Source organism: Solanum tuberosum, unplaced genomic scaffold (assembly GCF_000226075.1).
Source record: "Solanum tuberosum cultivar DM 1-3 516 R44 unplaced genomic scaffold, SolTub_3.0 scf00068, whole genome shotgun sequence".
NCBI classification, from domain to species: Eukaryota; Viridiplantae; Streptophyta; class Magnoliopsida; order Solanales; family Solanaceae; genus Solanum; species Solanum tuberosum.
Window position 1 is genome coordinate 1,713,705 of NW_006238994.1, and position 26,783 is coordinate 1,740,487.

Genomic DNA, 26,783 nt, shown 5'->3' on the forward strand with positions numbered 1-26,783 from the left:
GATTGGGCTGGATCCAAAATTGATAGAAGGTCTACTACTGGCTATTGTGTCTTTGTGGGTGGAAACTTGGTGTCATGGAGAAGTAAGAAACAAAATGTTGTATCTCGATCTAGTGCAGAATCTGAGTATAGAGCTATGGCACAATCCACATGTGAGATTATGTGGATACATCACCTCTTAAGTGAAGTTGGGTTGAAGTATCCCACACCCGCGAAACTTTGGTGTGATAATCAAGCTGCTCTTCATATCGCCTCAAATCCAGTGTATCATGAAAGAACTAAGCACATTGAGGTGGACTGCCATTTTATTCGTGAAAAGATTCAAGAAAACCTGATTTCCACAGGCTATGTGAAGACCGGAGAGCAACTAGCTGATTTGTTCACAAAGGCATTGAATGGAGCTCGAGTTAACTATTTGTGTAACAAGCTGGGCATGATCAATATATATGCTCCAGCTTGAGGGGGAGTGTTACAGAATATTGTAAATATATTCTATTACCTTATATAGATAGGAGATATCTGTAGGAATCATAAGAGATATGTAGGATATTTTCTTTCCTTTGTTGATGCTTCTTTCTAGTGTATATATACATGTAATGTTGATATAATAAAGAAGAAATTAAGTTCTGCAAACTACATCAATTAACATGATAGCATCTACAAATCCCATACACCATAGAACCTTATCATGTCACTATTAGTTCGTTTACGACTAAGGTACATGAACTCACGGTTGTAGAATACTCCTTTGTAATTCCTCTTCTCACACCTGTGACAGCTCCTACATATCTTTTATCAACACTTAAATATTTGACATAGATTTTTTCCTTCTCCACACCACTTATCATATTCTTTTTCATAGTCATTGAATACCATGTAGCGATCCATCTTCCTCTACATATCAATATTCATCAGTTTTCTAAGCAAAAGTATTGCCCCTACTACATATCTACTGTGCATAAACCTAAAATGGTTCTCTATCATCCTTGAATTTCCTCAAGATACAAATACTCCAAAAAGAGAACTCTTAGTTGAATAAAATCCCAGTCCTAGATAAGTGAATGACCAATGTAATTAATGCCTTCCCTTTCAGGCGTAGAATCGTGTTCACTATTTTATGCTAGAAACTTGAAAATTTTCTCTGACCAATCCTCTGGTGTACATTATGCAGAAAGTCATCAGTGAATGTAATTGATGCGAAAACAATGTCAGCTGAACCTGTGGCAGTTGTTGAATTACCCAAAAGAGTTCCATATGGATTCCATGCCTTCTTTGTCACAGAGGTGAGTTAACATAACATCTTCTTGTTGTTTTTTGAACCTGTGACAGTTCCTGTAGAGTTGCAATTTGCTGTTTCTCTCTTTTAACATTTTGGTTTAAACTTGGACTCATTCTCGCGATTCATCGTCCTCTGTACAGGAACAAATTCAAGAACAAGCCAAATGTGAGAGAGATATTTGTGAAGAGTGGATCAGCAAGTCAGTGTGCTTACAACATGCAACTCTGTTTTCAGTTGGCATTTTCAATATTATTCTGTGATATATATTGTAACTCTATCTATTATGTATGGAGGATTTAACTTCTTCTTTGGAAATGACTCTTCTATGTTTGCTTCTATAATTAATAATGAAAATTTAAATAAAAAGGTTGAGCAATATTATATTTTATTTCATGATCAAAAAAGGTTCCCTCCACATTACACTTCTAAATCTTTTTTTTAGATGTTTATCATGCAAAACATAGATCTTCTCTAATTATGCTTTAGTAATAACTTTGTGCTCTTCTAATATAGAATCGTCTGTTTGGTCGTACACATTTTTTGCTTTTTTCCAAAAGAAATTTTTTAAATAGTTTTAGGTTATTACCATTGTACTGATTTTTGAAAAAATAAATAAAATGAAGATAAGTTTCAAGTTAGTTTTGATTAGCTTATCAAGTGTCTTTTTTTATTAACAAAGCTTGAATTTCTTATAAGTTTTTAGCATGTTTAAACATACTTAATTTTTAAATATCTTTTTTAAACTTTTCTTTTTTCAAATGTCAAGTTTTTTTATTTATCAATCTCTTTTTATGTCCAAACGCCTACCAGTCTCCTGATCCAAGTAAGCATTACCAATGGTAAATAGGATAGAAATCATAAAGATTCCTCGTGTCCGCCTAAATGTTTGCATATGTTTATCTTTTAAATTGTTAATACGTGATATTTTTTAATGGTATAAAATAATACAATTTATTTAAATATTATACTTCTTGAAATAACACAGTACAATACAATTAAATATTTGAGTTGATACAATTTTAATTTTTTTTAAAAAAAATAGAAATTGTGGTTTAACCTCAAATATTTGTGTGGGTATAAGAAGTTTTATTAAGCATAAACAAGAATTTTTAATTTAAATTATTTATAATTATGAAAAATAATATCCTCTTTGAAACAATTAAAAAGGAAAGTGTCACATAAATTGAAGGACTAGTAGTAGATTACCAAACAATATATTGGCATTGTTCGATAACATCTCTACTTAACAAGATAGAGATAAAATTTGTCTACACTATATGCTCTATATACCCCATTCATAAAATTATATTGAGTATGTTATTATTGAAATGAAGAGTTGGCAACTAGTTGAGACTATTAAATAATAGAGTATATAATAAACATGAAACAAAGTATTATGCGTTTTGGGAAGATAGTTTATCTACCTAATAAGGTGTAGATATAAAGTGCATCCATACTTTACTCCTCCAGAGCTCACTTATGAAAAATGTTGAACAAAATGTTAAACAATTAGTCGAAATTACCAAATAATATATATTCCCTTTATTTCAATTTAGATGATGTATTTTTCTTTTAGTCAATCCAAAAGGAATTACACATATTTATATTTTTTAACAACTTAACTTTAAAATTCTTATGTTATTCCTAATGAAATGATTTACAACCACACAAACATTTATAATTTATTTTAAATTACAATTTCAAAAGTTTAGTTCTTTTTAAAATTTTGTCTTAAATTAAACCACATCACATAAAGTGAAAAAAAAAAACGAGCATAAAACAAAATAGCATGCATCTCTTGAAAATTAACCTCTCTACAGCTCTATCTAATCAAGTATAGATTTAAAATTTGTCCATACTCTACCCTAGTCCACTTACGAGACTTATGGAGTATGTTATTGTTGTTGAAACAAAAAATGTTAAGGCCGCTAGTTCAGATTACTAAATATAGTAAAATCTTTCTGAATTAATATTGGTAAATTAATAAATAAGATAAGATTTTTGTTTATTCCGACTTGGGTTAGTAAAAAAAAATCACAGATTTTAATAAGATAATAATATAATATATTTTTACATAGTCTCATTAATATTATAAATTAATATTTTTTTAAAATTACAAAAATATCTAAGACGGTTTAGTAAAATATGATTCTAGTTCTTTTGTTTTTGTTAACATTTAAATCTAGGTAAAGTTCATCTCAATCTTTTTTTATTGCATCCAAAAGTTCTAGTATTGTCTTCTTGAACTTTACCAAAAAAAATATAAAGAGTTCTAGACACAATAAGTATTTCCTTACAACGCTGATTCTAAAAGTATTGTATTGTCTCCAACCTCGTCATCAACATTGTTTTCTCCGTTGATATCCATTAATTTCTATTAATCTCTAGACCTTTGAAAATGTATCATTTTTCAGTCAGGTAATAAAAAGGTTATTGAAATTCATTTTATTGCGGAAATTGAAATCATTAAGCATGACCTCAAATTCATCAATATCATTTACACAGATAAATTTATTTTAATTCCTTGACACTTCATTTCCAAATTAAAACACTCTTTAAATTAACAAATATTAATTTATTTATTAAATAGTAACTCTACAAACTACAAAGCGGAGAAGAGGCCCGGCGAATACAAACAAACACAGTAACGTGTCCATGGCATCTCCGTCAATTGTGAAAGGTATCAACAAAGGTGGAATCTCCAATGTCCCAATCTATATAGTAATATTCAGAGCCCAGAGGGAGAGAAACCATTAGAGCTAACAATCAAAAATGGGGAGAAAAGAAGATGATGGAGTAGAGAGAATTGAAGGAGGAGTAGTGGTGGTGAACCCAAAGCCACGAAAAGGATTAACTGCCAAGGCCATAGACTTGTTGGAATGGGGAATCGTCAAGTTAATGCACGATTCCTCTAAGCCACTTCACTATCTTCAAGGCAATTTTGCACCTACTGATGAAACTCCTCCTCTTAATGACCTTGTTGTACAAGGTCATCTTCCGGTCAGTTCACTGCTTCTCTTCTATCTCTACTTTTGCCTGTTTCGATGAGATTGCTTGAGTATTATATTTTTTTTTTATGTCTGAGCCAGTAAACTTTCACGCACCTCCACCAGCCACCTTCCTATTTGAGTGAGTAAGGAATGAGTATAGGATGTTCAACCGACGACGGGGTTCAATTGAGGTAGGAGAAATGGGGAGGAAATTACAAGGTGAAAGTTTAGTTCGGCTACTAAGATTTTCTCAATTGTTTTAAGTGAGAATTGATCCTTAGTTCTCTAGGTAAATAAGTCAACATTCAACTAAGTGAACCATAGGAGATTGGTTATTTATTTATTTATTTATTTATTAATGTTATTGATTAGAGTTTGATGTTTTGTGAACCTTGGGTTATATTTGCTGAAATTGGGTGTGGCTTAAAACTCTTTGGTTAGAGGGGTAGGGTGTTTAAAGAAGAAGATTTTGGTTTTGTTTGTCTAGATAGAGGCTACAACTTGATAATATTGCAAACTTCATTTTGAGAAATGGTAGTAGGACATTAGTATGGAGTAATAATTTGATGCTCATCTTTTTTCTATCATCAAAACAAGAGGGGGGGAAATGAGGAAGTGAAAAAAAAAGAGCCAAAAGCTTAGGAGTGTTAATCTGATACGAGATTAGGTTGCGGTTGATCAGCATGGTTGGGTGAAATTTAATTTGATCCTTCTGGGTTCTGATGAAAATGGTAATTCGTAATAAGATTTACCATTGGATTATGGTTTTGTTACTTCTGAATAGTAATAATATGAATTTTTCAAGGGTATTAATTACTCCGGTGACAAGAAGTTATCCAATTAAATTCTTTTGGTTAAAGTATTGTTATTAAGAGTTTACAGTTTGCTTGGATTCACCTCATACAACTTTGCTATAGTTCTATTCTATCAGTGGATTAGGAAGTGTTGACTATCATAAAATGTATGGACTGTTTTGTTAATGGGAAAGAGAGGTGATTCCACAAATCAGGGAGGCGGCTTCCTAGTTGTTTCTATTATCCGTGATGCAGGAAACATTTACTTATATTGCTGCAAGATTTCTGTGGAATCTTCAAGATCTTATGTCCAAAACTATAATACAGTAATTAACTGGTTAAAGCCAACGTGATAATGTTCAGAGCAGATTGCTTGACAGTTTAGTGTATGCAACCTGTAAATGTGAATACATTTAGATTATTCAGGATGTGAGGGACTGTGTAGAAGATTCCAACAACAACTATGCCCAGTCCCAAGCAAGTGGGACCGTGTAGAAGGTTCTGAGGGGCTTCAGTGCCACATAAATTAATATTTGTTCTTTTTCCTATGAGAGAACTATATGATGATTTTTGAACTTTCCATATATAGAAAAAAAAATAGAAAGAAAAGAGACTAGAATTTGAGATGACATTGTTACCCTTCTCTATTTAAATACCAAGCTTTTCTTAGTGAGAGGGTTCAAATCTATGACATGTGCCTAACCCACATATCTCAAACTGTGCTCGTACCACTAAACCAATTCCCTGGGGGCTTAAGATAACATATACTATTAACAATGTAACATATAGTTGACAGGGCAAGGGTAAGAACAGCTTGGGATAAATACCTTACTGAAGTTCAGTTTGTGATATTGTGAATGGTTTTTCTCTCGGGCCTATATCTCACTGTTTGTTTGCATTTTTTGGAACTGATTTTTCAGCTGCAGGACTAGATTTATTTACCATTATTTTTGTTTCTCCCAGGATTCAAAGCATAAGGAATATTGTAGAATTTACTGCTCAGGCTGTACATTCTATGCTTTTTGCCATCAACTTGACTCTAATGATGCTTAGTAATTTTAATTACAGGAGTGCCTTAATGGTGAATTTGTTAGAGTTGGTCCAAATCCAAAGTTTGCTCCGGTCGCTGGATATCACTGGTTAGTTTTTATTCTAAATATATATTGTCCTCAGGACCTTCAAGTTCCTTCTTCCCATACTTTTTTTTAAAACAGAGTTTCCCAATTGCATTGATGCCAATCCATGCTCTATTTATATGCAGGTTTGATGGGGATGGGTATGTCCTTTACAATCTTGACTTTGCAATTTGGAGCAAAATCAATTATTTCCTAGTTACTTTGAAAAAGAAGCAACGAGCGCCTCAGTAACTCTAGTTTTTATTTGTTCCAACTTCCAACTATCTATGCTGTGCCCAGCTTAAACAAATAGATTTCTGTATATGATGTGACTAAGCTCCCTTTCTGGTAGGAACAGAAACTAAAGTCCCTTTCTGTTCGGAAGAGAAACTAAATGAGAAATTCAATTGGTATTTTGTTACATTGAAAAAATTGTCCTTGTACCCTATTCTTAATTGAACAATTCAAACGAGCATTTATAGAGTCTCCATAAACAGACCTTACATAGGATTGATACCATTTTTCCAACAAAAGAAAGATTGAGTATTTAGGATAGCAAGGGTATGAATCTTTGAATTTTATGGTGACAGGAAAAGAAGGATTGACAAGAAAATAAATATTTGAATTTGATGATAACAGGGAAGAAGGATTGAACATTAGGATGGCAAGAAAATAAGTTTCCAGATTACGGGGGCATCCTCTCTCTCACTCTTTTTTAGTTCCCTTCCTACTCGGCAAACATACTGAGCTGTTTGTTAAGAATTATATTATGAGGTGGATCAGGACTATTTTAGTTTGTGAATTATGTAAATCAATTCATATCAGTGGCTTTTTATTTGTCCAGAGTGAAAGTATGATGATCGAAGGTGTTAAAATGGGACAAGATATACCTAAATCATAGGTAAGAAAGTTGTCCCGGAACATAATATCTCCTGGAACCCGTAGACTTCGCTAAAAATGGAACACAATGGAAACAAAAAATTCATATAAGCAATATTAACTGGTTAAGATAAAAGTTTGACACGATGGTATGCTTACATCAGGTTCAAGGTTTTTTAGTTTAGTTGGAGATGTTATATTAGTGGAAATTGTGGAGGACCTCTAATGTTAAAGAACCCCAAGTTGTTGAAGATTAGAATGAAGAGCGAAATGGATGGTGAAGATTCGTATAGCGGACTTTAACCATCAAGAGAAAACTTGTATAGCCGACTCCAACAAGATAAGAATTTAGGCAAAGCAGCAACGACAATTGTTTTCTTCTCCTTTATTACTACTACTACTACCACTACTACTATTACTATCAATAGTAAAAGAATATTAATTGTTATTATTATTATTATTATTGCTGTTATTATTAGTATTACTAATTTTTTCTGCCTAATCTTTTTTACTTTGCACAAAATGTGATCAAATTGTATTTGATAATTCAGCCGCTGTTTATTATGAAAAAGTGATTTTTATTCTTGTTTTTCCTATTCCGTTTTTCCAGTTACCTTTTTTTTAATTTTTAGATGACTTATGCTGAAGCTCAAAAAGTATCAGGTTTTTATAACTTTCACGTGAAAAGAAGTAATGTAACCTCAAACATTTAGCTTTATTTCAGCATGATTCATGGCTTGCGCATTAAAGATGGAAAAGCAACGTATGTCTCACGTTATGTGAGGACTTCACGTCTAAAGCAAGAAGAGTTCTTTGGTGGAGCTAAGTTTATGAAGGTATGCATTTGTTTTATACTCTTAGGGGTCGTTTGGTAGAGTGTATTAAGAAAAATAATGCATGCATTAGCTATATCTATTAGTAGTCCCTTGTTTGGTACATTTTTTCATGCTATGTATAACTAATACTTGCATTAGTTATACACTCTATTGTGTATTGAGGAAGGTATTACTAATACCATGAATTTCTAGGTATTAGTAGCAAAGGGATTTAATACATGCATTAGCACGGTTAAAGATCCGATTACCCCTCAAAAGCACTTTTACATCTTTTCCACCATAATTGTGGAGGATATTTTTGTAAATAAATATTTTTATACAATGCATACTATTTTTAATACTCAAAACCAAACAATGATTTTGTTTGAATATGGTTTGTCCTTAGGATAAAACATCATTTTGAAAATATGCTCCAGGAATTACAGCAGTGTGGAGTGCCGTTTCAGCTATTTTGTGTGCCTGAATTCTCTTTTCTTGCTAAGCTTGTGACATCATAATTATCTTGTTCACATTCCAACTCTTTAATTTTGATCTTTACATGTGATTTTCATTGCTGATTTCTCATCCAAACTGGATAGTGTAGAAAAGGGTGAATTTCTCAAAAATGACATCAAGATCATAGTGTAGAAAGACTGAAGAATTTCTGTTTTATTGGCACTTTGTTGATGGATACCGACTTTGTGATTCTACTGTGCAACAATGACTTTTTGATAGTTGATCATAGGTCAGATAAGTAACTTGTAGAGTAAACCATTCTACTGGAGAAAGAATTATCTAGTGGAAAGGGTTGCCTCTCACCGCTTGGATTTTGTGCTGAATATTTTGCTAAAGTTGTCTGCTGAGGTTTCATGTGACACAGCTTCTTGTCTTCTAGCTAGGTCAGAATATTCTGTTACTTATATATGCATTTGAGGCATTGACTGGCCCTGCTCAACAGTCTATACTCTTCTCTTGAACGCTTCATTGAGCATCCTTCCTCTTCAGTCCTTGCACTACACTATCCATAATGTTGACCTAGCCCTCTCTCCTCTCTATTTTTTCACGCAAAGATTCCCTTGCTTCCTAGCCTATTCAATGTGGTCATGTACAGAGTTCAAAGATTTGACACTACAAACAGGATGATGGTAACCCTAATTGAAGAATGTTGCAGGAAGCAATTTTGCGAAAACAGAAGTTTCCTTGAATTCAGCAAGCAAACTGGAGGATATTCTTACACTGAAGATGTCCTATCTGAAAGAAGATTGTGTCCTTTTTCCTTTTAGTTTATGATAACTAGAAGCTAAAATGACACATCTGCTGGCATGCCTTTGTCATAGATCTCAGCATCAACATGTTATTTAGAGGAAAGGAATTGGGGCATCCTATTAGTGTTCATGACCTGGAATTGTTTCACACCATTGGATTGTACATTCTGCTGTTAGTTTCCTTAAATTTTCTGTACTGTACCAATGGAACTACTGCATCATGCAATCATACGCTATGCTTTATAAAACATTTGCATATGTTATATGTGCAGGTTGGAGATCTTAAAGGGCTGTTTGGTTTGTTCACAGTTTACATGCAAATGCTCAGAACAAAGCTGAAAGTATTGGACATCTCCTATGGAAATAGCACAGGTTGGTTGGCTGGAATTTTAGTTAGTCTATGTATCTTCTCTTCACAAGTCTTTCCAGATATAACTTGTTATAATGGAAGGAATATGTCCTTAGTCATAGCAACATTTATTAAGTCTATGTGATAGTTACTAACTGAAAGTAAGATATGTTTCCTCGTCCAGCTAATACGGCTCTAGTATATCACCATGGGAAGCTGTTGGCACTTTCAGAGGCTGATAAACCTTGTAAGCCACTTCTCTGTTTGACCCTGTTAATTCAGAAAGATGAACTATCTATGATTTTGATGTACAAGCCTTTGAGTAGATGTTATTTTCCCCCTTCTCCATTCCTTTTCCTTGTATCTTGCATGATTACATAGTGAAATTGTAACTTTGAAATTGCATGATTACAAAGTTTGGGATGTCAAGCTCAAATTGCAACTTTTTGCACATCAATGATCAATGGAGACTTCTAAATTTTTTTTTAAAAAAAACATAGTGAAATTGTAATCTGAAGTTTTTGCTCGTCTGGGGCAGAGAACAAGTATTAGTTGTTAATACAGTTTCCTGCAAGGATTTAGATCATAGGTACATTGCATTTTTATTGCTTTGATACTGAGTGTACGTCACACAGATGCACTTCAAGTTCTAGAGGATGGAGATCTTCAAACACTTGGCATGCTGGATTATGACAAAAGATTGACGCATTCCTTCACTGCCCATCCAAAAGTTGATCCTGTAACTGGTAAGGGAGAAATCATCCTAGTTCTGCATGTCACTATCTGTAAATTCAAATTGTTTGCTACCCAAATAATTTCTGATAAAAGAAGTACCATTACATGTGTTCTTCTAAAATTTTAACTACAAGTACAATCTTGCAACTGCATAACCTCCTTTAGTTAAGACATCTGTTCAGCCTTCTTTTCTCATTTGCTGACTTCTCTTCCTCCGATATCAATGCCTGGCATGCTAATCTGTTAGTTGTGATGTTGATTTTAATAAACAGAAAAGGAAAATTATATTTTCTTCCAAACACAGTACTAATTTGTCACATCAATTCCACAACTGAATTCCATGGCAAGCTGATTTCGGAGTTGAGGTTAGGGTGGTGAACCTAAGATGGGAGCATGGTTCCCTTTGGGTTGTAGTGCAGTTGGAAAGAGAGCATTTTTTTCATTTTCACATTGAAAGTAAAAAGAATGAGAGGTGTTTTAGCATCGCCCTTTGTAAAGGTCAAGGTTGGTAAGTCCATCGGTTCATATAGTTGTCCATGTAAGTTGGCACAAGATTAGGATCCTCACTTCAACTTCCATCTCTGCATTAACTATCCAGTGACAGTCAATCTATATTATCTCTGATACCATTCATGTGCTTATGTTGAGTTTCTGTGTGACTGATTAAATCTTAGTTCAAGATTCAGCATTCAGAAGTGAGAGAAAAAGGTCTAAAATTGGATCTTTTAGTACAAGTTTGAAGTATGAGTTACTCAGTCATTGTGTAGGTAGAACACTCTTGAGTTTTGACTTTGAAATTTTACATGCAGGTGAGATGTTTACCTTTGGATACGCTCACACCCCACCTTACATCACTTATAGGGTTATATCAAAGGATGGAATTATGCAGGACCCGGTCCCAATAACAATACCAGAGCCTATCATGATGCATGATTTTGCTATTACTGAAAATTATGCAATTATAATGGATCTTCCTTTGTGTTTTCGTCCGATGGTATGGAACTTCTAATTTCTATAGCTCACAATTTATTGATTGCTATTGTTTATCAGTCTTCCTTTATTGATGGGAATAACTTAAGCTTTTAAAAGATGAAACAGCTTGCTCAACAATTGAATCAATGAGAGAGGTTAAGTTTCGTTACGTCAGTTCACCTCCATATTGGAGTTCTATAGGAGAGAACTGCAGAAAGGTTTCTAGTTTGTTGACTTCTGTTTATTTTTTTAAAGTCGCCGTAGGTAACTGTTTGTCCAAATATTTCATAATATAAATTCATGATTGGTTGCATGTACTACACTTTTTTTTGGTGGGGGGGGGGAGCTCATATGCATGTTCTTAACTTTTATGCAATGGAATATCCCCAAAAGTCTGATGATAAAGGTTTTGGGGCTATTCCATCCATTGAATTAAGATTTTGGGTTGTATCATCAGATTCTTTCACATGTGAAATATCTTTTTTATGAATTTTCCTTTCAGGAAATGGTGAAAAATAATAAGCTGGCTTTTACCTTTGATGCTACTAAAAAAGCTCGATTTGGAGTCCTTCCACGATATGCAAACAATGAGGCTCTAATCAGGTGGTTCGAGCTTCCTAATTGCTTCATTTTTCACAACGGTAAGCAACTTTGTGGTCTGTCTTCCTTGAAAAGTTTAAAGATAGCTCTACCCTGAACAGAAAAGCTGGTATCTAGCCAATACATCTCACATGCATGTAGCGCTTAATAGCGTTATTGCAGACTCTTCAAAATCTCCGCGGCACCCATGTAGACACGACATGGATGTGGGTGTGGGATCCATAGTGGATATGGTGAACTTACCGTGGGTACTTTGACTACATTCTATGACTGAGAAGTATAGAGCAATTGGGTATTTAGTTTGATTTTTGGGTTTTTGTCATATATATACCATGAAAAAAAGAAGAGATTAAGACTTCTCTCAAATTATTGACAGAAAAATTCAATGTCTTGATAAGGAACTCGATGCTACACTCTGATTAGTAAAGGGATAATGAAAAAAGAAGAAGAAATGTATTACAAAATTTATCTAGAAGAAGAAACTGAGGATTAACCGATTGGTAGTAGGTTTGAATCATACTTGGGGAGATCTGATTGATTTTGAACTCTTTTATAATTTTCTTGAAAAGTTGTCAGAATAATTATCAAAATATTGATGGGAAGAGACAGTAAAGCCAAAAAAAGTTAGTGATTTATGATATGGCGGAACAGTCAATAAAAAGAGGTGTGTAGCCACAAAAAGGGTTGTGATAAATAAGTTCTGCCGTTAGGATGATCAGAAAGAGAAAAGATCAATAAAAAACTTTAGCTGGGTGCAGCGTAAGGACGGCCAATAGTGAGCAAAAATTATTTATGCTTCTCCTAAGATTGTAGGGGATCGAGTGCCATTCAAGAAGCAAGGAGAGGGAAAACTTTGTTAGAATTGGTTTTAAGAACATAGAGAATAATGAAATATTCTGCAAGTAATAGGATTCTTAACTAAAACGTAAGCAATGAAAATATTCTACTATCAAGAAAGAAAAATCGCTGAAAATATTCTACACAGTATCCATAATTGTTCTCTTCACTAACTCAATCATGAAGAATATTCTCCCAATATCTCGTGACTTTCTATTGTCTTCTTTTTTTTATTTACTGGTGTTATCATTTTGATTATTTACCAGCCAATGCTTGGGAGGAGGGAGATGAAGTCGTGTTGATTACCTGCCGCCTTATGAACCCAGACCTAGACATGGTCAATGGAGCTGTTAAAGAAAAGCTTGAGAATTTCTGCAATGAGCTGTTAGGAGACTCTGGCAATGATTGTTCAAATTGACCTTGTTTATATCTGCCACAGTTCTTGATCAGGATTTTGTTTTTACAGATATGAAATGAGATTTAACATGAAGAGTGGTGCAGCTTCACAGAAGAAATTATCGGAGTCTGCTGTTGATTTTCCAAGGATCAACGAGAACTACACTGGCAGGTCAGCTCTCCTATCTTTGAAATTATCTGGCAATTTCCAATCTACATGGCATAAGCATTGTCCAATTAAAATGCTGGGTGATGAACACCTTCATTTATTGTCTGTCCATTTTGCTTCTAATTTTATTTACGAGTGTTTAGGTGTTGTGTATTAGATTTATGTTCCTCTTTGGTTTTCATTGCTTGATCTGGTGTACCAAGAGTTTTATCAGTAGGCCTCTGTCTTATGTTGGTATAATAATAGCAACTCTGTTGAAATTTAGGAAGCAGCGTTATGTGTATGGAACCACTTTGAACAGCATTGCTAAGGTAACTGGAGTCATCAAATTTGATTTGCATGCTGAACCAGAGACTGGAAAATCACAGCTTGAAGTTGGAGGGAATGTTCAAGGTATCTTTGATCTAGGACCTGGCAGATTTGGTTCGGAGGCTGTATTTGTTCCTAGTCAGCCTGGTACAGAATGTGAAGAGGATGATGGCTACTTGATATTCTTCGTTCATGATGAGAACACTGGGTACCTTGTCTTCCACTCTCTTTCTTGCATTATCATGAGTATCACTAAAGACCATTTTGCATTGGTGGTCTTCCAAATGTTAAGGAAAACTTCTTTTGTACTACTGTTTAAAGTGAAAGAGCGGCAGAGAGTTGGTTAAGACCTCTTGATGTGTCCAACAGTTGAACCCACATCATTTAAAGAGCATAATGTATTTTACCTCTATTGTGTGTGTGTGTGTGTGTGTGTGTGTGTGTAGAATGTTTGCAACCAAATATACCGAAGCTACATGTTTTTAAGGTCATATGATGCTCAATTGTCTGTTTCTTGACAACCTTGATATGAGCATAGCTAGGAAAATGCGTACAGGAGAAGTATGTTCACTATTTAGTTATAATATTCTTTGGACTTTATTTAGATATAATCGAAAGTGGCATATGTCCATATTTCCCTTGACCTGTCAATTATATTCCTATCTCAATTGAAAGTTTATAACTGATATATAGAACAGAATCACCTTGACTGAACCATTCTCTTATGAAATTTTATGCAGAAAATCAGCTGTGAATGTAATTGATGCGAAAACAATGTCCATGGAGCCTGTGGCAGTTGTTGAATTACCAAAAAGAGTTCCTTATGGGTTCCATGCTTTCTTTGTCACAGAGGTGAGATGCAAACCAAAAGCTATGGGTGTTTCAATTGAATTTCCACATGCTTTATACTAGGTTTCTCTAGGAAATTGCTTCCATTGTCTGAATTCATTATACTTTGAACAGGAACAAATTCGAGAACAAGCCAAACTATGAGAGCGACAGCTACTGGCCATTTGGTTATGCTTGACTTGAAACGTAATAAATGTCCCGTGGATGTATAGTTTGTAATTTCGGCCTCTATTGATGGCATCTTATTTCAGTTATCAGAAAACAAATTAAATCTGTGAACCTTTGCTTTGTCAGAAAAAATGTATTGTGGCTCACCAGAGCGAGCAAACACGCAATGTATATCATATGTTCTTGCTCACTTGATATGTAATACAACCCCAGAAAATTTTAAAATTCACGCACCCAGGTGTGGCCTAGTGGTCAATGAACTGATATATGCTAGCTGGTGGGAGGTGGCTATTACGTGGAATTAGCCGAGGTGCATGAAAGCTGGCCCAGTCATAAAAAACTCGCTTAGCGTGATAACTTAAAAAGTTCAGAGACGCTTCCTCCAATCTATTTTGTAAAATGAATTGAAAGGCTTATGGAGGTGGCAATGGCATTGAGATCACTACATATGGGAGCACAGTTTAACGAGGGATGTGCAGATTTACTACTCCTTTCATTTCAATTTATTTGTTTGATTTTGACACAAAATTTAGAATGTAAAGTGTATTAATATGTCCATAAGTCTTATTTTCAATTTTGTGATCTTAAACTAAAGAGATGTAAATGTATCAAAATGTTCTTTGATCTTGTGTTTTTTCAAAGAAGTCATATTAAAATTTAAAAAAAAAACAAAAAGAGACATTCTTTTTTAAATGCAGTTGTAAAAAAACAAACCTAGACTAAAAGGTGAAGTAAGAAAAACAAATTGAAACACACTTATTTAATACAAATAATTTTCTTTGTTAGGATGGCTAAGAATGTTTTAAGAAAATCTACCCTTTACTGAGTAATAACTGCAAGTAAAATCAAAATTCTACATATCCATATCTATAGAAACTTGCAGAAAAATCTGTAGTAAAAAGCTAAGAACTCATTGAACCAAGTAGAAGCAGTGACCTTGCGGAAAAAAACATTAATATCTCATGTATCCCTCAGAATGCCTAGTATCCACAATGGTGAAATGCGATGGTTCCTCAACCTTTTAGGAAAAAGGGAGCACCAATCATCTAACATTTCAGATTACTAAATGATTCATCACTGGGATATTTTATGAATTCCCAAAACAATCATAAATCAAAATCGATTATTTTTTTAAATTTCACATCAAATTTCTCTCTAAACGTAAAAAGAATAAAATTAAAACTCCCTAAATAAAACCAAATCGAAAGAACAAGTACAAGAAAAGAGAGACTTTGGGCAACGGCGACTGACAATAATCCCTACTATAAGAGATGTATATATTGAATTAATTTGTGCTGCAAGCCCTTATATTTTGAAATATTTGTAATTTTCACCTATATATTTTAAGCACCTAGCCCAATCAGTCCACGAATTTTTTCACATGTATGGACTTTCTTTTCTCTTTTGACTATACTACTACTAAGAAAAATGTCAAAATTATCCTCTGCTTAAAGAAAATTATTATATTTAATCTTTTGTTATAATTTTTTTATTATATTTATCCCCCTTTTTTATACTTTTGGGTCATATTTATTTTGTAATTGTATTTTGTTTGAATATATCATTTACTCTAACGAAAAACTTTTGGGTCATATTTGTTTTGTAATTGTATTTTGTTTGAATATATCCTTTACTCTAACGAAGACCAACATACAAAATATAGGGGTAAATTTGATCATTTTCTCAAAGTACAAGAATAAAAATTTGATTTTTTATTTTAACTACAAGAATAAATTTGCATTTTTAGATGTAATATTTTTAATTAAATTTGCATCACATATTTGTATTCACGTAAAATCATTGAGATAATTTACTTTAATGGTCTTCTACGGTACTTCCTCCATCCATTTTTATTTGTCAAGTTTCACTTTTCGAAAGTCAATTTGACTAATTTTTTAAGTTAAATTAAATTACATTAATTCAATATTTTTAACAAAAAAGTTAGATATTCAAAAACTATACGAAAAATACTATAAATTGCAATTTTTCACATATCAATATAATGCAAAAAATACATTGTAAAATGTTAGTCAAAAATTTTATAGTTCGACTCTAAAAAGAGAAACAATGGCAATTAAAAGTGAACAGAGGTAGTACTAGAGAAAAAATAAATGTCAAAACTAAATACCCCTAACCCTGCATTTTATCATGAAATTATTATCTTTTATCCCTCGTATCAAACGACCTATTAGAGTACTAGATAAAGAATTAAGTGTTCAATGGATGAGAGGATTGCAGATCCTCATTGGAAAATCAAGCAAACAGCATAAAAGCAACTTCAGTGTGTGTCAATTTTACAAACCCATCCTACAAATAGCCAAACACATTCAAGATGCTGCAGTACTTTGAAGTATCAGATTCCAAACTGCTTCTAATCTTACATTCCGACATATATTTTTCTTTATTTACATACAGGGTGAGAGGAAAGACAAATAAATGGCGAATTTGTAACGTATCATACTCGCCATATGCTATTCTCTTCCTCATCGACGCTCATATAGTACAAGTAACCAAGCCAAGAATGAATTGCCTGAGCATAGCCCCATGCCACCTTGCATGTATGTTCAGCATTGCCTGCATGAACGATGCAAGAAATGGACCCATGGCACAAGAAAATGCTGGGCTGACCCCTCCATCAGTGGAGTGTAGCTTCTTAATTGCTGGAAGCTGCCCCCTGAGAAGCCTGATTGACCAGCAGGTTCCAACTTCCGCGACCGTAGTGGCCATTCCCTTGCTCACTTCCAGTGCTCTGGGCAAAATACACAGATGAACCATGGCCATTGCCAGTTGCGAAACTGTGGCTGTGTCCTTTGTGCATGTCTTGAACTGTAGATCCTTCCTTTCCCCCTTGATCAGAACTCCCGGAACCTGACGAGTTGCCAGAGTGAGTTGGAATGGTTGCCCCATATTTTTTCGTCTCCTCTGGTGTACAGTCCATGTCATTGCCCTTTTTAGTATTCAGAAAGCGGCCCCCAGATCCCCTTGCCCTTCTCATAGCGTGCTGATGCCGAGATTCATGCAAATATGGCTAACAAATACAAACAAACCAATGTCGGTTTAATCAACACGTCTTACAAAAACTAGTGACGACATATCATAGGCACTAAACGCCAAAATGCAGCAATCTGCATACAGAAGTTCTTAGAAACTGCAGCAATCTACATACAGAATTGTTGATCTAATGTTCTGCTCAGTGTATATAAGATAGTTATAGTACTTGTAAAAAGCCACCTTTTGCACAGTATCACAGGACTTTCACATATATAAGTTATTTCTGTACTTAATAAGGGTTAACCAAGTCAAGCATACATCTTAATTCCTCCTCTCACAGTATATGAAAAAACTATAAAGAATGATATTGATCCTTCCATAGAGAAAATCTTGAGAATTTTGCCCACTGATTTAGAATTCAATAAAGCAAGATATAACAAATCAGATGATTGTTTGGTTATGTAAATTAACATAATTAGTACTGCAAGAGATTCGGTACTCTCGCATTTCGGCTCCCTTCCTTGGTTCCCTTGTAGGACATCAGTTGAATGAGATATTGTAAAATGAACAGAACAGAGCTCCCTCAACCACACAATAAATTACCAGGAAAACCACTTCCCAAACCACTAGCAGCAATTACTACAAATCTCAGACATCTCTTTTTGCATAGCTCAGCTGTTATTCATGAAAGGCAAATACATCCATTTACATGTAGTTAACGCACCTTTTCCATATGCATGAACTAAGTTAATTCTTTTCCACATCAAATTTTCCTTATTATAAAGGCTAATATCATTCACAGGGCAAGTCCGACCTTGAAACTAACTGAGCTCTACAAATGGAACCAGAAGGCAGGATAACTTTAACACTATAAAAGCTTTTCACCTCGCATTTCATTTCTATTAGGCCATACTTCCAATGATACGAGTAGAAAACAAAGTAGAAGCTACACTCCATATGATATGAGTTGAAACTAATAGAGCTAGAAGCGTCTCTATGCAGGAAAACAAGGTGCTTATCTCTAACATAAATATTCATGATTTTCCGAAAAACCACAAATTAATAGTGTAAACCAGCATCTTATCATATGTTCTACAGCAGATAACACATTTAAATATAATGTAAACAACCCGTTTCATCATAACTTGACTAGTTTTGCGCAACCCTCCTTCTATCTAGGTTTTGAACCTGCAATGTTAAGCTTTAGACCAACAATCTCTTAAACTCCACGTGAATTTAGCAAAGAGTTCAAACAAACAAACAAAAAATATACTTATAGCGAAGAAGAAACACAATGAAAACAAAAGATCTGTATAGGTGATACCAACCAGTTGGTATTATAACAGAGTTGTACTGGGACACTTACATTAGGCCTACGTTCTGCTAGAAATCTTTTTATTTTGTCTACAGGTTTGTAATTGTATGCCAGTAGAGAACCTCTAGTTTTAAGGAAAAACTTGATTTGTCTAACAAGACAAATTATTAAGTGTTGAAATGAGAAGGGTCCAAATAAAGTGAAATGGACACTAAAGATTCCTATAGAAAACCGTAACTATGTACTATTGAGGCGTAGTTCTTTTTGCTATTAATGAAGCTTTCCTTTCCTAAGAGAGTCTCATCTTCTTAGCATTAGACAGTCTTACCTTGATAGCATTAACTGTTCAACTTTTCAAAAGACTGTGGAACGGTATTAGTTACCAAGTCAATTATGAAACAATATTGGACATGTCTTCCGATTATAACTTCATATATTTACTAATACCAATAACCTGAAAATTCATGTGATATGAAGATTATGTCCAAAATAAGATAATTCAGTCTGCCCCTCATGGGGAAAAAAGACTGGAGGTGAAGTGCTTCCTTATACTGATTATACCTTTCTCGCTTTAATAGCTTTCCTTTCAAGCTCTGCTTTAGCTCTTATTTGTCTTCGCCTTAATATTCCATGGTACTGTTTCGCGTTCACATAGACAGGTTCCTCTTCCATATCAAGAGGCAAAGGCATTCGGGCATGATGAATTTCAAATAAGTGAGGATGTACCTGACAACACAACATTTTTAGGTAATGTTTTGCTTCACCTGTAATTTGCCTTCAGATATAGCTGAATTCAGATATGGAATAATACAGAGTTAGAAGTGCAGAAGCTAAAGGCCAAAGGCTAGTACCATGTACAAATGCATACAACTCCACCAATCAATGAGGGTGAGATTTAATGCAATTTACATATACAAATATAGCATTGAGTTACAACCAAACAAGTGTCTTGATTAATGTAACCATTATACTCCCTCCGTCTCATTTTATGTGAGGTAGTTTGATTCGGCACGGAGTTTAAGAAAGAAAGGAAGACTTTTAAAACTTGTGGTCCAAAATGAATGATAGAGATTTGTGTGGTTGTATATCATTTTATTAGGGTAAAATAGACATTTATAGTTAAATTGTTACTTAATATAGAAATGTGTCATTCTCTTGGGACTGACTAAAAAGGAAAGTAAGTCACATAAATTGGGACAAAGGGAGTATATAACAAGAAAACATGATTAGCAAATATCACATAGCAGCAGTCCATTACTAACGTATTACCCTCACATCCAGGAAAAATCAGAATAAAGCACTCATTTCTACTTGACAAACACATTGTAGGTCGAAATCCATCCCTATTTTTCCTGTATTTGACCAGTAGGGCTAGAACAACCCTTTGATCCATGTCGTTCCAAGTTCAGCCAGGTCTGATTAGAAGTTCCAAAATGAGTGGAGCTAGGGGTTTTAGAGGGGAAAAAAAAAAAGAGGGGGGGAGCTTTAATTGAAGAGTAGGGGGGAGCTCCTCTCGTTACAGTCAAGTGGCTTTTTTTTTTTCACTAGTATAAACAACAAAGTGAGAGAACACAAACATAACATTAGCACTGACTACATACACAAACGAAAAAGCGCAGAATTCAAAGTTGATGGCATATAACTATCAGTATCTGCAAAAAGACGCTAGAGAGATTTGTTCTTACAGGTGCCCCATAAGTCATCATTCCGCCATACTGCATATCTGGATATGGATATGACGCCAACATCTGCAACAATAGGTTACTGAATAAATCTTCAAAATGTAATAGACAGCCAATCATGGAAAGAATGAAACCATCAATTTGACTTCAACTAATGACAACCAGCTAGAAGTAATTGTGCACATCAGTTATGGACAAAGAGAGGGAAGACGAAATAACTTACAGCTGAATGACCTGTGAGTTCCTTCTGCTGCTCAGCCATGATGGCAGCAGTTGTGGGAGCAAAATGCTTGAGGTGCTGCTTGTATTGCTCATTATTTCCATCTGATCCTGAAAATATAAATCACATCACAAATAAAACGCCACATGCAAATCAAGGTTTGAAAAAAAAAGTAAAAGGAAGATAAACATCGTTAGTATGTGGAGTCATAAGAGTACAGGTAAAAAAATAAAGCTTCAGATTGAATAGAGTCGAAGGAATTCATAGACTGTGTGTGTGAGTGTGTGTGTGGTTATTGGTGTCACTTCTTGTATTAATATTATTTTTTATATTTCTTTTTCATTTTTTTATTTGGTTTATTCTTTCAAAATTTCCAAGTCTGACACATTAAAATTCATATTTTCTTGTCACCGCAATATTTTATATTATCAAATTCAAATCAAATGTGTGGATGTGGTAAATGCAAAGATTGTACATGTTATTTGGCTGGGAAAAAATTGAAGGACTTTTTAGAAGGCTAGCATAGAAGGGACTGCATTGCCAGGAGTGTTCTGTTGTTATTTGATGCTTGTTCTATGGTTGTGAAGGTCAAACACAGGAAACGGAAAGTAGTTGGACCAATCATGAATAATATGCAAGAAACTCGACTAATTGTTCCTTATTCACTATCATAATATCTGGACTACAGCAAAATATAAGAATATGTAAAGAGGTGGACAATAGTTGCAGAAACACATTGAGTTAGACCAGTTCTAGCTCAAGCTGCAAGTAATCAGCTAAATTTGGATTCATCACACAGATTTCTGTTCTTCAACATCAAAATAAGGTACATTTCAGTGAAAACTGAAAAGAAGACTTCATTTCTAGTTTAGTAAGTAATGTTTTCACCCTGTTTCAGGAATTATCATCCGACGCCAGCAGTGTGGTTGATGTATAAATAAGATACAGGTAGAAACTAATGGATGAAACATTCACGTTGTTGTATGTAATGTGGAAAATACCAGATTCCAGGGCTAGCGCCTTTGTTTCTTTTTCCTCATTGCCACCTTCAGACTTCCCCTGGGCAACGGCATTCTCACTTGCCAAAGGCATAGTATTATCACCATAACCCTGCCACCATGGCTGCATTTGGGTAGTTGATTGTGAGGTAATTCGCAGCCCAGTCTCCAGCTGCCGACCATCATGTTTAGCAATAGTAGGCATTATTAGACTTGCCCCAAGTAATTACGATCTACTCAAAAATTTACAGTATAGACTGTTAGTAGGAATAGTTGATATCTCACAAAGTTGAATAATAGAAGCAATCCAACTTGGACAGACATCAAATTCATCTTTTGGTGTCATGCAGAATTAAAGAAAAATATATCAAGCAACTACATGCAATTCGAAACCTTGTCAACCAACTACATTCAGGCACTTGTTTTTCATAAAAGATTTTTACAACATGAACCAAGTGTTATAGCATTTGCCAACTGGATATGACTTATCTCGGGACTAATGCGTTATCAAGTACAAGTATGCACAAATGCATAAAGAAGGTTCTCTAGGACTGCATCCCCAACAAACAAGTTTTGCCATTTTTTTCACCTTAAATTTGTACATTGTCCACAGCTTCTATATCCTGCTATAAACCCATAAAGGGAACTGGAATGTATGCAGAGCTGTGGTCTATTGACATGACAAGCGACAATTACTTCTTTTATACCTAACCATTACAATGTCACATGAATCATTTTTTTCTTTTAATAAGATATATATTCCTGGGTAAGAGCACAAAATAGAGCATTTCTCGCTCGTAAGGGATAGGGCTTCGGAGAACCGCTAAAATGGAATTCCCCTTGTGTGACATCTGAATCCTCCTTGCTTTTTTTTTTAAGCGACTAGTTCCTCAAATGAGCGGCTTGGTAGACAAGCTATCTTCCGCACTGTAAGTGAACGGTATTAATTAAGTGGAATCAAGATGACAAACTGCACAATCCCAGGGGAACCAGATAATGCAGATACGGCATCAGAAAAGCTAAAAGCACATATCTGATCCACAAAAAGAAAAGCTCATCTTTCTCTTTTTTCCTTTGGGTCCAGAGTACTTCTGGTAGTTATCAGCTTCGACGTTTCAATCATGTCATATACTGTATTTCGTATTACAGTCCATTAACAGAATTTTGAGAGGTTAAGAAACTCATTACTTTACCTGCAACTAAAAATCAGTTCCAATTACTACACCTAAACCTCAATTCTACAAACAAATGATAATACACAAGCAAAAATGAATATATTTCTAACTCAGTGAAGATGAGACATCACCAACGCAATGCAGACTTACCACCTAAACCCAGAATTTTCCAACACAAAACAAAGATTTACATGATCCCTACAATTCATCAAATCAAATATTCCACCACTCACTGATTCAACCCTTACTGAGCATTACAATTCACCACTAAAATTACCAAGAAAACAAACCCCAATAGTCAAATAAACACCAAGGATGCATAAGCCAACCATTTTGCTCCAGAAACCAAAACAACAACACACATCCAATTTCCATAAACCAGACTTCCCCTAATCAAACTTCTTCCACACAAAACTCAAACTTTTACACATCAAACCTTAGAAAGACAAAAACTTTACCAATACCAAGATTAGTCAGACAAAAGATCCAATACCAAATAAAAGTAACCCAATTAGGTATTTCAAGAAAATATGGGAATTTCAAGAAAATTGAAAATTACAACAATACAAAATAGAAACTTGCCTTTCTTTTTCTGGGGATGACAGCAGTTAAAGAAAACCCCCTTTCAAGAAAAACTCACAAATTTAGCTTGTATTTATTACATACATATGCTTAAGCTAAAAAGAAAGTTTTTTTCACTAAAGATTCTCAAGATTATACATACATCTGTATCTACATATATATAGAAGTAGATATCTAGGCCTAATTTATTTATTTATTTTTGTATCATAGAGAAAAAGTGGTGGGAGTGGGGAAGGTGAGGGATTTTTCACTGTGTTCTTTGTGGGGTTCTTGTATTTGGAATTTTATGTATAGGTCACTCTCCCTGTCTCTGTTAAGGAAAAACTTTTTTTAATAGGATTAGCTTATTCTTGATTATTAACTTTTTTTAATTATTAACTTTTTTTTAATTATGTTGTTGTCTGGTTCAATGACTAAAATGCCCTTCAGGATAAACTGAAATATCTAACACCCATTTTTTTGGAACTTATTGGACTGGTTATTAGTTTTTTTTAAAACAAAAATAGAAAGAGGTTTAAGACCGTCAAAGGATATGGGAGTTAATACCTCAGATGGTCACTCAACTATCCAGTCTTTCCTCAGAAAGTCACTCACATGGTGACTTTTTTAGTGAAAATTAAAAGTTGAGTGACTTTCTGAGGCAAAAGTAGATAGTTGAGTGACCATTTGAGGTATTAACCCAAGGATATGGTATAGTTATTGTGACTATTTTTTCCTTAATTAGAGGTTTCGGATTTAAATTTTGAATATAAAAAAATCATTGATAGAGAGCGTTTCTCCCGAATAAAACTCTATATTGTATACATTTAAAATAGTCGAACTCTAATGCAGTTATTAAACATCAAATAAGAAACTAAAAAAGAAAGAGATTTAAGGACCACTTATCAAACTTGAGGTTGAGGTAAAGTAACTCATACTTTTTCCCTTATCAAACTTGTATACATTATTCTTTTTCGCTTGCTAAATTTGCAGAAGAATCCAACTCAAATCTATTTCTTTATACTGATATGATTTTATTTGGTTGCAACAATAATGTATTCAGTGAAATTCTACAGATGTAATTTGAGAAGGGTAGAATATATGTAGTTCATACTCGTATCTCATAGAGATAAAAAGATTATTTTTGAGAGGACTGTTAACTGAAATACAACGTATCAATATAGATATAAAAAAAGAAAAAACGATAATGAATATATTTTATTTAATTAATGATAAAAAATAAAATGCGCAAAATAAAACTTAGCATAATAAGAAAATAATCGTTTTTGCTAAATTATATGAAATAATGGTTGAGATGGATACAATGAAAAGCTAACTTTTAAAATTTTGTAATTCAATTTATGAAATTTAATATTGAGGATTTTAATTCAATTAGAATTCGTGATTTAATCTACTTCAAAGATAATCGTAAATTTTATGTTTTAAAAAAATTAAATGCAACACATATGCAATAGGGAAAAGGGTCTGAAAAATACTTCGACTTTGGCCAAAATTGTTGTTACAATACCAAATTTTATGGAGGACCTTTTACCCATGCACTATTTAATAGTGTATTTTAAAGGTATATGCACACGTAGACACATTACTATTTAAAATGATGCAATATTTATGATGTCCACGTAGGCACATATATACATTTAAAATACACTATTAAATAGTATATGTGGGTAAAAGGTTCTTTCCAAAGTTTGATATCGTAATAGCAATTTCGACAAAAGTTAAAGTATTTTTCAAATTCTTTTCCCTATGCAATAACTTCTATTAATATTTGGTGTTTTTCATCGAAAAAGATTTTATATATATTTTGTTAACACTTAAATATTTATTTATTTTTACAATTTTAAAATCATTTAAATTAAAAAAAAATAAGGAGATTCCATTACATCCTTATCTCTCTCTTTTTTTGTTTCATATATGATACTTCCCTAAATGAAATTGTCAACGGAACGTGTTAATGACTTCTGAGTGCATTACTTATCTTTCTAATCTAAATTAATATTATTTCGAACCATTTTTTTGTTCTTGAAAAAGTCAAATCCACTTATGAATAATTATATAAACAAACCAATAGAATCATACTTTCCATAAAACAAATAAATCAAAATAGAATCTATGTACTTTTTAAATTTAATATCAAATAAATATTACGAATCCATGACAAGGTAAGAAAAAAATTGATTAAAAAAGAACTCTTCCTGTTTACCATTTTTGTTTTAACTTGTATTATCCATTAGCCGCCCTCCAATATAAAATTTGTCCGCTAAAAATTAAAAGAGAAAAAGGTCTGAAATATATCTGAAATTTGATCAAAATTGTTGTAATAATACTGAACTTTGGAAATGACATTTTACCCCCTGCACTATTTAAAAGTGTATTTTAAAGGTATATATGTATCCACGTGAACATCACAAATATTGCATCTGTATAAATAGTAATGTGTCCACGGGGCACATATATATCTTTAAAATATACTATTAAATAGTGCAGGGGTAAAAGGTCCTCCATAAAGTTTGATATCGTAACTGCAATTTCGGCCAAAGTTGATGTATTTTTCAGACCATTTTCCCTAATTAAAATGACAATCATAACACTAAAATAAAAACACCATTTAGCGGTAATAATATATACAATCACAAAGAGGGCTAAACCTTTTACTGACATTATCTAATTGTTATTGGATCCAATGTCGCTAAAGGTTTTGGAGACATTTATAAGAGTGTTAATTGACGCTAAAAAATATATTTTTAGTAGCAATTAAGCTATTGTCATTAATTAATGGGAAAATTGTATAAAATAACAAACTATTAATTCAAATTAAATGTTATAACCACAGTTTGATTTAATTGTAACCCGTAGCAAACTGTTGTCATTTCGCCTCTCCCTGAATTTCTCGCTTGTCACTCTCGTTTTTCGTTGGGCAGTCTCTCCTCGCCTCTCTCACTTTATACAAACACAAATGTATAAAATGCATTTGTGTTTGTATAAAGCGAAAGAAAAATTGTATATATACATATCTTTTCGTTCCCCTCTCTCCCCTCTCCCAGATCTCGCTCGCCACTCTCACTCGCCTCTCTCACTTTATACAAACACAAATGTATAAATTGTGTTTATGTTTGTATAAAGTGAGAGAAAATTGTACATACAAATACATATATTTTCGTCTTATACACTTATGATTATACAAATACAGATCTTTCCCTGCCCAGTTTTCTTTCGTCTCTCTCGCTTTGACAAACACATATTATACAATTTTATTTTTTTTATATATGTATACCGAAACAGATTATACAATTGCTTCTT

At 33.6% G+C, this 26,783-nt stretch overlaps 3 protein-coding genes across 4 annotated transcripts in view; 2 read left to right on the plus strand and 1 right to left on the minus strand.

Annotated features, from left to right (window-relative positions):
- Positions 1–1,553, plus strand: part of LOC102582614 (carotenoid 9,10(9',10')-cleavage dioxygenase 1-like) — a 22,764-nt gene extending 21,211 nt beyond the window's left edge. The window contains exons 13-14 of the mRNA XM_006345438.2: positions 1,171–1,282; positions 1,419–1,553. Of these exons, the coding sequence (XP_006345500.1) occupies positions 1,171–1,282; positions 1,419–1,538 (232 nt within the window). The 3' untranslated portion in view covers positions 1,539–1,553. The remainder of the gene's footprint in view (positions 1–1,170; positions 1,283–1,418) is intronic.
- A 2,337-nt stretch (positions 1,554–3,890) lies between these two features.
- Positions 3,891–14,750, plus strand: LOC102589202 (carotenoid 9,10(9',10')-cleavage dioxygenase 1). The gene is made up of 14 exons (XM_006345381.2): positions 3,891–4,278; positions 6,131–6,201; positions 6,324–6,338; positions 7,781–7,892; positions 9,409–9,508; positions 9,670–9,732; positions 10,121–10,231; positions 11,030–11,214; positions 11,695–11,833; positions 12,896–13,013; positions 13,096–13,197; positions 13,460–13,711; positions 14,244–14,355; positions 14,467–14,750. Exons 1-14 carry the CDS (start codon positions 4,051–4,053, stop codon positions 14,494–14,496), a joined length of 1,638 nt encoding a protein of 545 aa, XP_006345443.1. The 5' UTR covers positions 3,891–4,050; the 3' UTR covers positions 14,497–14,750.
- A 1,985-nt stretch (positions 14,751–16,735) lies between these two features.
- LOC102589526 (nuclear transcription factor Y subunit A-7-like) lies at positions 16,736–23,740 on the minus strand. Of its 2 annotated transcripts, none has more exons than XM_006345382.2 (6): positions 23,484–23,740; positions 21,730–21,959; positions 20,732–20,838; positions 20,512–20,574; positions 19,388–19,552; positions 16,736–17,548 (listed from the first exon to the last, which is right to left on the minus strand). In XM_006345382.2, exons 2-6 carry the CDS (start codon positions 21,929–21,931, stop codon positions 17,174–17,176), a joined length of 912 nt encoding a protein of 303 aa, XP_006345444.1. In that variant the 5' UTR covers positions 21,932–21,959; positions 23,484–23,740; the 3' UTR covers positions 16,736–17,173. The 2 variants fall into 2 exon arrangements, with proteins under 2 accessions (XP_006345444.1, XP_006345445.1); XM_006345383.2 differs by having other exon boundaries at positions 21,730–21,898; positions 23,484–23,739.
- Positions 23,741–26,783: the final 3,043 nt, after the last annotated feature.